Genomic DNA, 16192 nt, shown 5'->3' with positions numbered 1-16192 from the left:
CTGACTCTTGCAGTAGTGTTACTGACTCTTGCAGTAGTGTTACTGACTCTTGCAGTAGTGTTACTGACTCTTGCAGTAGTGTGACTGACTCTTGCAGTAGTGTTACTGACTCTTGCAGTAGTGTTACTGACTCTTGCAGTAGTGTGACTGACTCTTGCAGTAGTGTGACTGACTCTTGCAGTAGTGTGACTGACTCTTGCAGTAGTGTGACTGACTCTTGCAGTAGTGTGACTCAGGGTAGTGTGTCCTACAGGAGGTCACCCGTCGTGGAATATGAGTCACCTGCCAGCAGACATGTGGCGTCACCAGGGCTTCCAGGGTTGTGTGTTCGACCTCAGGGTTGCCAGCACCTCAGAGGGGCCCTGGACGGCCCTCAGGATCGCCGCTGCGGCCAATGTCAAGGAGTGCGGCCAGGACGAATGCCACCGTGACTCCTGCGACAACGGTGGCACCTGCGTGGCCCTGGGTGCCACCATCAGGTAAGCTCTCCTCTCACACAAGTAACCAGAAGATAGCAGCTCTTCTTAACCACTCGTTTGTTATAAATGATTATAGCAATGACCATAATTTTTAAAGAGGTAGACCTGTAAACCAGCGGAAGGCCTCGGTCAGCTGACCAAAAGCACCAGCTGCGACTCATCATGTGACTAAGACTCGCGTCAGGAGACACTTGTCCTGTTTCCTGACAAACATTACCAAACCAACTCGTTTGTTGACGGTCCAGTGTGACCTTTGTTATTGTTCTGATGCTGAACTCCACATTGTGGCCTCTGTTACGAGTTCTCTCTTTTCGTTTGATATTTTCAGCACTTTTTTTTTAATTATAAATGTTTTAGGAAACCGGCCAATAGATGAACACCTGGAGTGAAGAAACCGCTGGCTGGCGACACGTTTCCTCAGTAAACATCAGCAAATATTGCTGAGGTGTCTCATTCTTCTACTTTCTGATTTTCTTAAATGATTTACACCAACAACTACAATACTGTTTGTCTTGGTTAATAGAGCTTTCTCTCTCTCTCTCTCTCTCTCTCTCTCTCTCACATACCCAGTCTCAGAGAACGATTAGTGATGGAGAAACTGGCCCAGGAGCAGCAGCCCAACCCCACGCAAACACAAGCACACCATATTATCCTTTTCCTCAGTGTTATGTGATTATTCATGCAGGTGTGAGTGTCCTGTTGGGTGGAAGGGTCCCAGGTGTGAGGAGGCGAGTCACCTGTGTCCAGGGGGCAGTGGATGGTGTGCCCCAGGGGCGCTATGTGTGGGTGGGGAGCCGCCCACACCTCGACCCATCTGTCTGTGCCAGCTGGGAAGGACGGGATCCCGCTGCGAGGAAGGTGGTGACTCGTGTTTTATAACCACTACTGAGAATTATAAAGAACACTGCACAGAAATTGATCAGTACATTATAAATAGTAGAGAGAAAGAGTTATTATGTTATTGATGTTTTTTTCAGTAATAATAATAATAATAATAATAATAATAATAATAATAATAATAATAATAATAATAATGTATGAACACTACAGCTTCACTCTTTTTCCCAACTTATTTCTTCAAAGCTGAAGAAATGCCATTAAGTGGTCTTACTCCAGAAACCTGGAACTCTCCTCCCTTCTCAGAGATCAAACCATATAAACTTCCATTCCCCGCCTGCTGTATGACTCTCCGCTTATACTGCTTCCCCCACCACCTTAATTATAATAACCACGATCCTCTCCCTGTGTGACAGCCATTAACATCACAGACCCGTGGTTCTCGGGTCACGGTTCCTACCTGAGTGTCAGGGTGAACAACCTGAGGCGAGAGTCGGAGTTGGTCATGTCTTTCAAGCCTTCACGTCTTGATGGTGTGTTGCTGGTGGCACTTCCCAGGCGGCCCCCTGGAGACTTCATGGCCCTGGCACTCATCAATGGCACCCTGCAGTTTACCTACCATCTAGGTCAGCCCTGGCTATTGTTACTAGGCGCCTCAAAAATCATTACTTTGATCATAGTTATGACCTACAAGTCACCTACAGCCACTAACAAGCCAACAACAAGTTGCTGTAAGAATGATCACTCAAGTAACAACTATACAACACACTCCATCACTTAAAAAATTTACACATACAAAACATTCAATCATACTACTCTGCATACAGTATACTACTCTGCATACAGTATACTACTCTGCATACAGTATACTACTCTGCATACAGTATACTACTCTGCATACAGTATACTACTCTGCATACAGTATACTACTCTGCATACAGTATACTCAGGACAATCAATACTAATATAAACCTTACTGTGTTGTAGTGGGGTAGGAGTCTGTTGTAGTGGGTTAGGAGTCTGTTGTAGTGGGGTAGGAGTCTGTTGTAGTGGGGTAGGAGTCTGTTGTAGTGGGGTAGGAGTCTGTTGTATTAAAGTAGCAGTGACTTGTAGTGGTGTAGTAGTAACTTGATTTTGTAACGGTAAGGAAGAGTATATACAGTTTTATATCCATTAAACATTATTAATCTCAACGTAATGTGGCAAAAATTCAGTTGTATGCTTAACATGACATCAAATTCCCTTAATAATAATACACTTGAGTAAGAGAGAGAGACATAGTGTGTGTGAGCGTGCTGGTGTACACAGGGTGGCGTGCACCAGGGCTGGTGGTGGTGCGCTCTGAGGGCGTGGCCAGGCTGGAGGAGTGGCAGACGGTGCAGGTGTGGAGGAGAGGCGGAGACGGGGCACTCACCTTCAAGGGAGCCACTAGCAGGGCCACTTCCCTGGCACCCACCACACTCCTTGACGTCCACACCGAGCTCTTCCTGGGTATGTTGCTCTTTGCTCACTCGTACTCACCTGTCTGCACGACAGTGTCCTTCAGTGTCAAGCTTTATCAAGGTGATGCTTAGATAAAGCTTTACACTGAGTGAAACTTGGTCTCCGTTGACGCATGTTGCAGCTTTGAAAATGGGCCTGGCATATATATTTTTGTTAGTGGTTTCGGGTTTGAGAAAGACTTGCCTAGTATGGGCCAGTAGGCCTGCTGCAGTGTTCCTTCTTTCCTATATTCTTAAGTTTTGTTCCCCGTAGCTTTGTCTTCGTGTTTGTCAGCAATGAGTCACTTATGTTGTATATGATCATAGTTATGACTGTGTTTATGTTGTGTTGCAGGAGGAGTGCCAGACTCGCAGGTAGTGCCACCAGCAGTGGCACCACCAGACAGCCGTGTTCCCTACCGTGGCTGTCTTAGACAGGTCAGTCCTCACCTCTCACTCCTCACTCTTTCCTCACCACTGTCACTCTCTCAGTCTCACCCCTTTACTTATTCTTACCTCTTCCCCTCACTCTCACACTTCCCCTCACTCTCACACTTCCCCTCACTCTCACACTTCCCCTCACTCTCACACTTCCCCTCACTCTCACACTTCCCCTCTAAACTTTCTCAATAATCTCTCCTTTCCATCCCATCCACAGTCACAGAGTGGTGACAGTAGTCACAGAGTGGTGACAGTAGTCACAGAGTGGTGACAGTAGTCACAGTAGTGGTGACAGTAGTCACAGAGTGGTGACAGTAGTCACAGAGTGGTGACAGTAGTCACAGTAGTGGTGACAGTAGTCACAGAGTGGTGACAGTAGTCACAGAGTGGTGACAGTAGTCACAGAGTGGTGACAGTAGTCACAGTAGTGGTGACAGTAGTCACAGAGTGGTGACAGTAGTCACAGTAGTGGTGACAGTAGTCACAGTAGTGGTGACAGTAGTCACAGAGTGGTGACAGTAGTCACAGTAGTGGTGACAGTAGTCACAGTAGTGGTGACAGTAGTCACAGAGTGGTGACAGTAGTCACAGTAGTGGTGACAGTAGTCACAGTAGTGGTGACAGTAGTCACAGAGTGGTGACAGTAGTCACAGTAGTGGTGACAGTAGTCACAGAGTGGTGACAGTAGTCACAGTAGTGGTGACAGTAGTCACAGTAGTGGTGACAGTAGTCACAGTAGTGGTGACAGTAGTCACAGAGTGGTGACAGTAGTCACAGTAGTGGTGACAGTAGTCACAGTAGTGGTGACAGTAGTCACAGTAGTGGTGACAGTAGTCACAGAGTGGTGACAGTAGTCACAGTAGTGGTGACAGTAGTCACAGTAGTGGTGACAGTAGTCACAGAGTGGTGACAGTAGTCACAGTAGTGGTGACAGTAGTCACAGAGTGGTGACAGTAGTCACAGAGTGGTGACAGTAGTCACAGTAGTGGTGACAGTAGTCACAGTAGTGGTGACAGTAGTCACAGAGTGGTGACAGTAGTCACAGTAGTGGTGACAGTAGTCACAGTAGTGGTGACAGTAGTCACAGAGTGGTGACAGTAGTCACAGAGTGGTGACAGTAGTCACAGTAGTGGTGACAGTAGTCACAGAGTGGTGACAGTAGTCACAGTAGTGGTGACAGTAGTCACAGAGTGGTGACAGTAGTCACAGTAGTGGTGACAGTAGTCACAGTAGTGGTGACAGTAGTCACAGAGTGGTGACAGTAGTCACAGTAGTGGTGACAGTAGTCACAGTAGTGGTGACAGTAGTCACAGTAGTGGTGACAGTAGTCACAGAGTGGTGACAGTAGTCACAGTAGTGGTGACAGTAGTCACAGAGTGGTGACAGTAGTCACAGAGTGGTGACAGTAGTCACAGTAGTGGTGACAGTAGTCACAGAGTGGTGACAGTAGTCACAGAGTGGTGACAGTAGTCACAGAGTGGTGACAGTAGTCACAGTAGTGGTGACAGTAGTCACAGAGTGGTGACAGTAGTCACAGTAGTGGTGACAGTAGTCACAGTAGTGGTGACAGTAGTCACAGAGTGATGACAGTAGTCACAGTAGTGGTGACAGTAGTCACAGTAGTGGTGACAGTAGTCACAGAGTGGTGACAGTAGTCACAGTAGTGGTGACAGTAGTCACAGTAGTGGTGACAGTAGTCACAGAGTGGTGACAGTAGTCACAGTAGTGGTGACAGTAGTCACAGAGTGGTGACAGTAGTCACAGTAGTGGTGACAGTAGTCACAGTAGTGGTGACAGTAGTCACAGTAGTGGTGACAGTAGTCACAGAGTGGTGACAGTAGTCACAGTAGTGGTGACAGTAGTCACAGTAGTGGTGACAGTAGTCACAGTAGTGGTGACAGTAGTCACAGAGTGGTGACAGTAGTCACAGTAGTGGTGACAGTAGTCACAGTAGTGGTGACAGTAGTCACAGAGTGGTGACAGTAGTCACAGTAGTGGTGACAGTAGTCACAGAGTGGTGACAGTAGTCACAGAGTGGTGACAGTAGTCACAGTAGTGGTGACAGTAGTCACAGTAGTGGTGACAGTAGTCACAGAGTGGTGACAGTAGTCACAGTAGTGGTGACAGTAGTCACAGTAGTGGTGACAGTAGTCACAGAGTGGTGACAGTAGTCACAGAGTGGTGACAGTAGTCACAGTAGTGGTGACAGTAGTCACAGAGTGGTGACAGTAGTCACAGTAGTGGTGACAGTAGTCACAGAGTGGTGACAGTAGTCACAGTAGTGGTGACAGTAGTCACAGTAGTGGTGACAGTAGTCACAGAGTGGTGACAGTAGTCACAGTAGTGGTGACAGTAGTCACAGTAGTGGTGACAGTAGTCACAGTAGTGGTGACAGTAGTCACAGAGTGGTGACAGTAGTCACAGTAGTGGTGACAGTAGTCACAGTAGTGGTGACAGTAGTCACAGAGTGGTGACAGTAGTCACAGTAGTGGTGACAGTAGTCACAGTAGTGGTGACAGTAGTCACAGAGTGGTGACAGTAGTCACAGAGTGGTGACAGTAGTCACAGTAGTGGTGACAGTAGTCACAGAGTGGTGACAGTAGTCACAGAGTGGTGACAGTAGTCACAGTAGTGGTGACAGTAGTCATAGTAGTGGTGACAGTAGTCACAGTAGTGGTGACAGTAGTCACAGTAGTGGTGACAGTAGTCACAGTAGTGGTGACAGTAGCCACAGTAGTGGTGACAGTAGTCACAGTAGTACTGACAGTAATCACAGTAGTGGTGACAGTAGTCACAGTAGTGGTGACAGTAGTCACAGTAGTGGTGACAGTAGTCACAGTAGTATTGACAGTAATCACAGTAGTGGTGACAGTAGTCACAGTAGTACTGACAGTAATCACAGTAGTGGTGACAGTAGTCACAGTAGTATTGACAGTAATCACAGTAGTGGTGACAGTAGTCACAGTAGTACTGACAGTAATCACAGTAATGGTGACAGTAGTCACAGTAGTACTGACAGTAATCACAGTAGTGGTGACAGTAGTCACAGTAGTACTGACAGTAATCACAGTAGTGGTGACAGTAGTCACAATAGTACTGACAGTAATCACAGTAGTGGTGACAGTAGTCACAGTAGTGGTGACAGTAGTCACAGTAGTATTGACAGTAATCACAGTAGTGGTGACAGTAGTCACAGTAGTGGTGACAGTAGTCACAGTATTGGTGACAGTAGTCACAGTAGTACTGACAGTAATCACAGTAGTGGTGACAGTAGTCACAGTAGTGGTGACAGTAGTCACAGTAGTGGTGACAGTAGTCACAGTAGTGGTGACAGTAGTCACAGTAGTACTGACAGTAGTCACAGTAGTACTGACAGTAATCACAGTAGTGGTGACAGTAGTCACAGTAGTGGTGACAGTAGTCACAGTAGTACTGACAGTAATCACAGTAGTGGTGACAGTAGTCACAGTAGTACTGACACTAATCACAGTAGTGGTGACAGTAGTCACAGTAGTGGTGACAGTAGTCACAGTAGTGGTGACAGTAGTCACAGTAGTGGTGACAGTAGTCACAGTAGTGGTGACAGTAGTCACAGTAGTGGTGACAGTAGTCACAGTAGTGGTGACAGTAGTCACAGTAGTGGTGACAGTAGTCACAGTAGTGGTGACAGTAGTCACAGTAGTGGTGACAGTAGTCACAGTAGTGGTGACAGGAGTGAGAGAGCCTTCTGCAGTTCTATACCTCACCTCAGTTGTCTAATAGATACAAGTGGTTAGCAATGCTGTGATTAGTCTATGTTTCACTCACCAGGAGCTTCATCAACACGATGTTTCACTCACCAGGAGCTTCATCAGCACGATGTTTCACTCACCAGGAGCTTCATCAACACGATGTTTCACTCACCAGGAGCTTCATCATCACGATGTTTCACTCACCAGGAGCTTCATCAGCACGATGTTTCACTCACCAGGAGCTTCATCAGCACGATGTTTCACTCACCAGGAGCTTCATCAGCACGATGTTTCACTCACCAGGAGCTTCATCAGCACGATGTTTCACTCACTAGGAGCTTCATCAGCACGATGTTTCACTCACCAGGAGCTTCATCAGCACGATGTTTCACTCATCAGGAGCTTCATCAGCACGATGTTTCACTCACCAGGAGTTTCATCAGCACGATGTTTCACTCATCAGGAGCTTCATCAGCACGATGTTTCACTCACTAGGAGCTTCATCAGCACGATGTTTCACTCACCAGGAGCTTCATCAGCACGATGTTTCACTCACCAGGAGCTTCATCAGCACGATGTTTCACTCACCAGGAGCTTCATCATCACGATGTTTCACTCACCAGGAGCTTCATCATCACGATGTTTCACTCACCAGGAGCTTCATCAACACGATGTTTCACTCACCAGGAGCTTCATCAACACGATGTTTCACTCAACAGGAACTTCATCAACACGATGTTTCACTCAACATGAACTTCATCAACACGATGTTTCACTCACCAGAAGCTTCATCAACACGATGTTTCACTCAACAGGAACTTCATCAACACAATGTTTCACTCACCAGAAGCTTCATCAACACGATGTTTCGCTCACCAGAAACTTCATCAACACGATGTTTCACTCAACAAGAGCTTCATCAGCACGATGTTTCACTCACCAAAAGCTTCATCAACACGATGTTTCACTCACCAGGAGCTTCATCAACACGATGTTTCACTCACCAGGAGCTTCATCATCACGATGTTTCACTCACCAGGAGCTTCATCAACACGATGTTTCACTCACCAGGAGCTTCATCAGCACGATGTTTCACCAGAAGCTTAATCAACACGATGTTTCACTCAACAGGAACTTCATCAACACGATGTTTCACTCAACAGGAGCTTCATCAGAACGATGTTTCACTCACCAGGAGCATCATCAGCACAATGTTTCACTCACCAGGAGCTTCATCAACACGATGTTTCACTCAACAGGAACTTCATCAACACGATATTTCACTCACCAGGAGCTTCATGAACACGATGTTTCACTCACCAGGAGCTTCATCAACACGATGTTTCACTCACCAGGAGCTTCATCAACACGATGTTTCACTCAACAGGAACTTCATCATCACAATGTTTCACTCACCAGAAGCTTCATCAACACGATGTTTCACTCACCAGAAGCTTCATCAACACGATGTTTCACTCAACAGGAGCTTCATCAACACGATGTTTCACTCAACAGGAGCTTCATCAACACGATGTTTCACTCACCAGAAGCTTCATCAACACGATGTTTCACTCACCAGAAGCTTCATCAACACGATGTTTCACTCAACAAGAGCTTCATCAGCACGATGTTTCACTCACCAAAAGCTTCATGAACACGATGTTTCACTCACCAGGAGCTTCATCAACACGATGTTTCACTCAACAGGAACTTCATCAGCACAGTGTTTCACTTACAAGGAGCATCATCAGCACGTTTCACTCACCAGGAGCTTCATCAACACGTTTCACTCACCAAGAGCTTTATCAGCACGATGTTTCACTCACCAAGACTTCATCAACACGACGTTTCACTCACCAGAAGCTTCATCAACACGATGTTTCACTCACCAGAAGCTTCATCAACACGATGTTTCACTCAACAAGAGCTTCATCAGCACGATGTTTCACTCACCAGGAGCTTCATCAACACGATGTTTCACTCACCAGAAGCTTCATCAACACGATGTTTCACTCAACAGGAACTTCATCAACACAGTGTTTCACTCACAAGGAGCATCATCAGCACGTTTCACTCACCAGGAGCTTCATCAACACGTTTCACTCACCAAGAGCTTCATCAGCACGATGTTTCACTCACCAGGAGCTTCATCAACACGATGTTTCACTCACCAGGAGCTTCATCAACACGATGTTTCACTCACCAAGAGCTTCACCAACACAATGTTTCACTCACCAGGAGCTTCATCAACACGATGTTTCACTCACCAAGAGCTTCATCAACACGATGTTTCACTCACCAGGAACTTCGTCAACACGATGTTTCACTCACCAGAAGCTTCATCAACACAATGTTTCACTCACGAAGAGCTTCATCAACACGATGTTTCACTCACCAGGAGCTTCATCAACACGATGTTTCACTCACCAGGAGCTTCATCAACACGATGTTTCACTCACCAGGAGCTTCATCAACACGATGTTTCACTCACCAGGAGGCTTCATCAACACGAGGTTTCACTCAACAGGAGGTTCATCAACACGATGTTTCACTCACCAGGAGGTTCATCAACATCATGTTTCACTCACCAGGAGCTTCATCAACACGATGTTTCACTCACCAGGAGCTTCATCAACACGATGTTTCACTCACCAGGAGCTTCATCAACACGATGTTTCACTCACCAGGAGCTTCATCAACACGATGTTTCACTCACCAGGAGGTTCATCAACACGATGTTTCACTCACCAGGAGGTTCATCAACATGATGTTTCACTCACCAGGAGGTTCATCAACACGATGTTTCACTCACCAGGAGGTTCATCAACACGATGTTTCACTCACCAGAAGCTTCATCAACACAATGTTTCACTCACGATGAACTTCATCAACACGATGTTTCACTCACCAGGAGCTTCATCAACACAATGTTTCACTCACCAGGAGCTTCATCAACACGATGTTTCACTCACCGGTAGCTTCATCAACACAATGTTTCACTCACGAAGAGCTTCATCAACACGATGTTTCACTCACCAGGAGCTTCATCAACACGATGTTTCACTCACCAGGAGCTTCATCAACACGATGTTTCACTCACCAGGAGCTTCATCAACACGATGTTTCACTCACCAGGAGCTTCATCAACACGATGTTTCACTCACCAGGAGCTTCATCAACACGATGTTTCACTCACCAGAAGGTTCATCAACACGATGTTTCACTCACCAGGAGCTTCATCAACACGATGTTTCACTCACCAGGAGGTTCATCAACACGATGTTTCACTCACCAGGAGCTTCATCAATACGATGTTTCACTCACCAGGAGCTTCATCAACACGATGTTTCACTCACCAGGAGCTTCATCAATACGATGTTTCACTCACCAGGAGCTTCATCAACACGATGTTTCACTCCCCAGGAGGTTCATCAACACGATGTTTCACTCACCAGGAGCTTCATCAATACGATGTTTCACTCACCAGGAGCTTCATCAACACGATGTTTCACTCACCAGGAGGTTCATCAACACGATGTTTCACTCACCAGGAGCTTCATCAATACGATGTTTCACTCACCAGGAGCTTCATCAACACGATGTTTCACTCACCAGGAGGTTCATCATCACGATGTTTCACTCACCAGGAGCTTCATCAATACGATGTTTCACTCAGCAGGAGCTTCATAAACACGATGTTTCACTCACCTGGAGCTTCATCAACACGATGTTTCACTCACCAGGAGCTTCATAAATACGATGTTTCACTCACCAGGAGGTTCATCAACACGATGTTTCACTCACCAGGAGCTTCATCAACACGATGTTTCACTCACCAGGAGCTTCATCAATACGATGTTTCACTCACCAGGAGCTTCATCAACACGATGTTTCACTCACCAGGAGGTTCATCAACACGATGTTTCACTCACCAGGAGCTTCATCAACACGATGTTTCACTCACCAGGAGGTTCATCAACACGATGTTTCACTCACCAGGAGCTTCATCAGCACGATGTTTCACTCACCAGGAGCTTCATCAACACGATGTTTCACTCACCAGGAGCTTCATAAATACGATGTTTCACTCACCAGGAGCTTCATCAACACGATGTTTCACTCACCAGGAGCTTCATAAATACGATGTTTCACTCACCAGGAGCTTCATCAACACGATGTTTCACTCACCAGGAGCTTCATAAATACGATGTTTCACTCACCAGGAGCTTCATCAACACGATGTTTCACTCACCAGGAGCTTCATAAATACGATGTTTCACTCACCAGGAGCTTCATCAACACGATGTTTCACTCACCAGGAGCTTCATAAATACGATGTTTCACTCACCAGGAGGTTCATCAACACGATGTTTCACTCACCAGGAGCTTCATCAGCACGATGTTTCACTCACCAGGAGGTTCATCAACACGATGTTTCACTCACCAGGAGCTTCATCAACACGATGTTTCACTCACCAGGAGCTTCATCAACACGATGTTTCACTCACCAGGAGGTTCATCAACACGATGTTTCACTCACCAGGAGCTTCATCAACACGATGTTTCACTCACCAGGAGGTTCATCAACACGATGTTTCACTCACCAGGAGCTTCATCAACACGATGTTTCACTCACCAGGAGGTTCATCAACACGATGTTTCACTCACCAGGAGCTTCATCAACACGATGTTTCACTCACCAGGAGGTTCATCAACACGATGTTTCACTCACCAGGAGCTTCATCAACACGATGTTTCACTCACCAGGAGCTTCATCAACACGATGTTTCACTCACCAGGAGGTTCATCAACACGATGTTTCACTCACCAGGAGCTTCATCAACACGATGTTTCACTCACCAGGAGGTTCATCAACACGATGTTTCACTCACCAGGAGGTTCATCAACACGATGTTTCACTCACCAGGAGGTTCATCAACACGATGTTTCACTCACCAGGAGCTTCATCAATACGATGTTTCACTCACCAGGAGCTTCATCAATACGATGTTTCACTCACCAGGAGCTTCATAAACACGATGTTTCACTAACCAGGAGCTTCATCAACACGATGTTTCACTCACCAGGAGCTTCATAAACACGATGTTTCACTCACCAGGAGCTTCATCAACACGATGTTTCACTCACTAGGAGGTTCATCAACACGATGTTTCACTCACCAAGAGCTTCATCAACACTATGTGGAGTGTTGAGTACCGTTGTAGTGTTCCACAGGTGAGGATCAACGGTGTGGAGTGTTGAGTACCGTTGTAGTGTTCCACAGGTGAGGATCAACGGTGTGGAGTGTTGAGTACCGTTGTAGTGTTCCACAGGTGAGGATCAACGGTGTGGAGTGTTGAGTACCGTTGTAGTGTTCCACAGGTGAGGATCAACGGTGTGGAGTGTTGAGTACCGTTGTAGTGTTCCACAGGTGAGGATCAACGGTGTGGAGTGTTGAGTACCGTTGTAGTGTTCCACAGGTGAGGATCAACGGTGTGGAGTGTTGAGTACCGTTGTAGTGTTCCACAGGTGAGGATCAACGGTGTGGAGTGTTGAGTACCGTTGTAGTGTTCCACAGGTGAGGATCAACGGTGTGGAGTGTTGAGTACCGTTGTAGTGTTCCACAGGTGAGGATCAACGGTGTGGAGCAGGACCTGCGGGTGCCTGGAGGAGATGCTGTGTTGCGAGGTGCTGGAGTCAGCGACTGTGACGGCACTGCTTGTGGCACCCAGGTTTGTCTTCACGGTGGCACCTGTACACCAGTCGGCGCCACCTTCGTCTGTACTTGTACACAGGTGAGTCAACCTTCCATGCTACCACACCACCTTCCCTGCTGCCACACCACCTTCCCTGCTGCCACACCACCTTCCATGCTACCACACCACCTTCCCTGCTACCACACCACCTTCCCTGCTATCACACCACCTTCCCTGCTACCACACCACCTTCCCTGCTACCACACCACCTTCCCTGCTACCACACCACCTTCCCTGCTACCACACCACCTTCCCTGCTACCACACCACCTTCCCTGCTACCACACCACCTTCCCTGCTGCCACACCACCTTCCCTGCTACCACACCACCTTCCCTGCTACCACACCACCTTCCCTGCTACCACACCACCTTCCCTGCTACCACACCACCTTCCCTGCTACCACACCACCTTCCCTGCTACCACACCACCTTCCCTGCTACCACACCACCTTCCCTGCTACCACACCACCTTCCCTGCTACCACACCACCTTCCCTGCTGCCACACCACCTTCCCTGCTACCACACCACCTTCCCTGCTGCCACACCACCTTCCCTGCTACCACACCACCTTCCCTGCTACCACACCACCTTCCCTACTCCCACACCACCTTCCCTGCTACCACACCACCTTCCCTGCTACCACACCACCTTCCCTGCTGCCACACCACCTTCCCTGCTACCACACCACCTTCCCTGCTACCACACCAGCTTCCATGCTACCACACCACCTTCCATGCTACCACACCAGCTTCCATGCTACCACACCACCTTCCATGCTGCCACACCACCTTCCCTGCTACCACACCACCTTCCCTGCTGCCACACCAGCTTCCATGCTGCCACACCACCTTCCCTGCTACCACACCACCTTCCCTGCTACCACACCACCTTCCCTGCTACCACACCACATGCTGCCACACCACCTTCCCTGCTACCACTCCACCTTCCCTGCTGCCACACCACCTTCCCTGCTACCACACCACCTTCCCTGCTACCACACCACCTTCCCTGCTACCACACCACCTTCCCTGCTGCCACACCACCTTCCCTGCTACCACACCACCTTCCCTGCTGCCACACCACCTTCCCTGCTGCCACACCACCTTCCCTGCTACCACACCACCTTCCCTGCTACCACACCACCTTCCCTGCTGCCACACCAGCTTCCATGCTGCCACACCACCTTCCATGCTACCACACCAGCTTCCATGCTGCCACACCACCTTCCCTGCTGCCACACCACCTTCCCTGCTACCACACCACCTTCCATGCTACCACACCACCTTCCCTGCTACCACACCACCTTCCCTGCTACCACACCACCTTCCCTACTCCCACACCACCTTCCCTGCTACCACACCACCTTCCCTGCTGCCACACCACCTTCCATGCTACCACACCACCTTCCCTGCTACCACACCACCTTCCCTGCTACCACACCACCTTCCATGCTACCACACCACCTTCCCTGCTGCCACACACCTTCCCTGCTACCACACCACCTTCCCTGCTACCACACCTTCCCTGCTACCACCACCTTCCCTGCTGCCACACCACCTTCCCTGCTACCACACCACCTTCCCTGCTACCACACCACCTTCCCTGCTGCCACACCACCTTCCCTGCTACCACACCACCTTCCCTGCTACCACACCACCTTCCCTGCTACCACACCACCTTCCCTGCTACCACACCACCTTCCCTGCTACCACACCACCTTCCCTGCTGCCACACCACCTTCCCTGCTACCACACCACCTTCCCTGCTACCACACCACCTTCCCTGCTGCCACACCACCTTCCCTGCTTCCCTGCCACACCACCTTCCCTACTCCCACACCACCTTCCCTGCTACCACACCACCTTCCCTGCTGCCACACCACCTTCCCTGCTACCACACCACCTTCCCTGCTACCACACCACCTTCCATGCTACCACACCACCTTCCCTGCTGCCACACCACCTTCCCTGCTACCACACCACCTTCCCTGCTGCCACACCACCTTCCCTGCTGCCACACCACCTTCCCTGCTACCACACCACCTTCCCTGCTACCACACCACCTTCCCTGCTGCCACACCACCTTCCCTGCTACCACACCAGCTTCCATGCTGCCACACCACCTTCCCTGCTACCACACCACCTTCCCTGCTGCCACACCACCTTCCCTGCTGCCACACCACCTTCCCTGCTACCACACCACCTTCCCTGCTGCCACACCACCTTCCCTGCTACCACACCACCTTCCCTGCTGCCACACCACCTTCCCTGCTACCACACCACCTTCCCTGCTGCCACACCACCTTCCCTGCTGCCACACCACCTTCCCTGCTATCACACCACCTTCCCTGCTATCACACCACCTTCCCTGCTACCACACCACCTTCCCTGCTGCCACACCACCTTCCCTGCTACCACACCACCTTCCCTGCTACCACACCACCTTCCCTGCTATCACACAACCTTCCCTGCTACCACACCACCTTCCCTGCTATCACACAACCTTCCCTGCTATCACACAACCTTCCCTGCTACCACACCACCTTCCCTGCTATCACACAACCTTCCCTGCTACCACACCACCTTCCCTGCTATCACACAACCTTCCCTGCTGCCACACCACCTTCCCTGCTATCACACCACCTTCCCTGCTGCCACACCACCTTCCCTGCTACCACACCAGCTTCCATGCTGCCACACCACCTTCCCTGCTACCACACCACCTTCCCTGCTACCACACCAGCTTCCATGCTGCCACACCACCTTCCCTGCTGCCACACCACCTTCCCTGCTACCACACCACCTTCCCTGCTACCACACCAGCTTCCATGCTGCCACACCACCTTCCCTGCTGCCACACCACCTTCCCTGCTACCACACCAGCTTCCCTGCTACCACACCACCTTCCCTGCTGCCACACCACCTTCCCTGCTGCCACACCACCTTCCCTGCTACCACACCACCTTCCCTGCTGCCACACCACCTTCCCTGCTACCACACCACCTTCCCTGCTACCACACCACCTTCCCTGCTACCACACCACCTTCCCTGCTACCACACCAGCTTCCATGCTGCCACACCACCTTCCCTGCTACCACACCACCTTCCCTGCTGCCACACCACCTTCCCTGCTACCACACCACCTTCCCTGCTACCACACCACCTTCCCTGCTACCACACCACCTTCCCTGCTACCACACCACCTTCCCTGCTGCCACACCACCTTCCCTGCTACCACACCACCTTCCCTGCTGCCACACCACCTTCCCTGCTACCACACCACCTTCCCTGCTGCCACACCACCTTCCCTGCTGCCACACCACCTTCCATGCTGCCACACCACCTTCCCTGCTACCACACCACCTTCCCTGCTGCCACACCACCTTCCCTGCTACCACACCACCTTCCCTGCTGCCACACCACCTTCCCTGCTGCCACACCACCTTCCATGCTGCCACACCACCTTCC

At 49.6% G+C, this 16192-nt stretch overlaps 1 protein-coding gene across 1 annotated transcript in view; it reads left to right on the top strand.

Moving 5' to 3' along the window:
• The first annotated feature begins 273 nt into the window (after positions 1–273).
• The window catches only part of LOC128705084 (uncharacterized), a 63265-nt gene continuing 47346 nt past the window's right edge, over positions 274–16192 (top strand). Inside the window, exons 1-6 of the mRNA XM_070079915.1 lie at positions 274–479; positions 1165–1337; positions 1733–1942; positions 2625–2807; positions 3153–3235; positions 12596–12763. Coding sequence (XP_069936016.1) covers positions 274–479; positions 1165–1337; positions 1733–1942; positions 2625–2807; positions 3153–3235; positions 12596–12763 — 1023 coding nt within the window. The remainder of the gene's footprint in view (positions 480–1164; positions 1338–1732; positions 1943–2624; positions 2808–3152; positions 3236–12595; positions 12764–16192) is intronic.

This window comes from Cherax quadricarinatus, unplaced genomic scaffold, assembly GCF_038502225.1.
Source record: "Cherax quadricarinatus isolate ZL_2023a unplaced genomic scaffold, ASM3850222v1 Contig43, whole genome shotgun sequence".
NCBI lineage: Eukaryota > Metazoa > Arthropoda > Malacostraca > Decapoda > Parastacidae > Cherax > Cherax quadricarinatus.
Note: the sequence above shows the minus strand (reverse complement) of the source record. Positions and strands in the feature narration are given on the sequence as shown.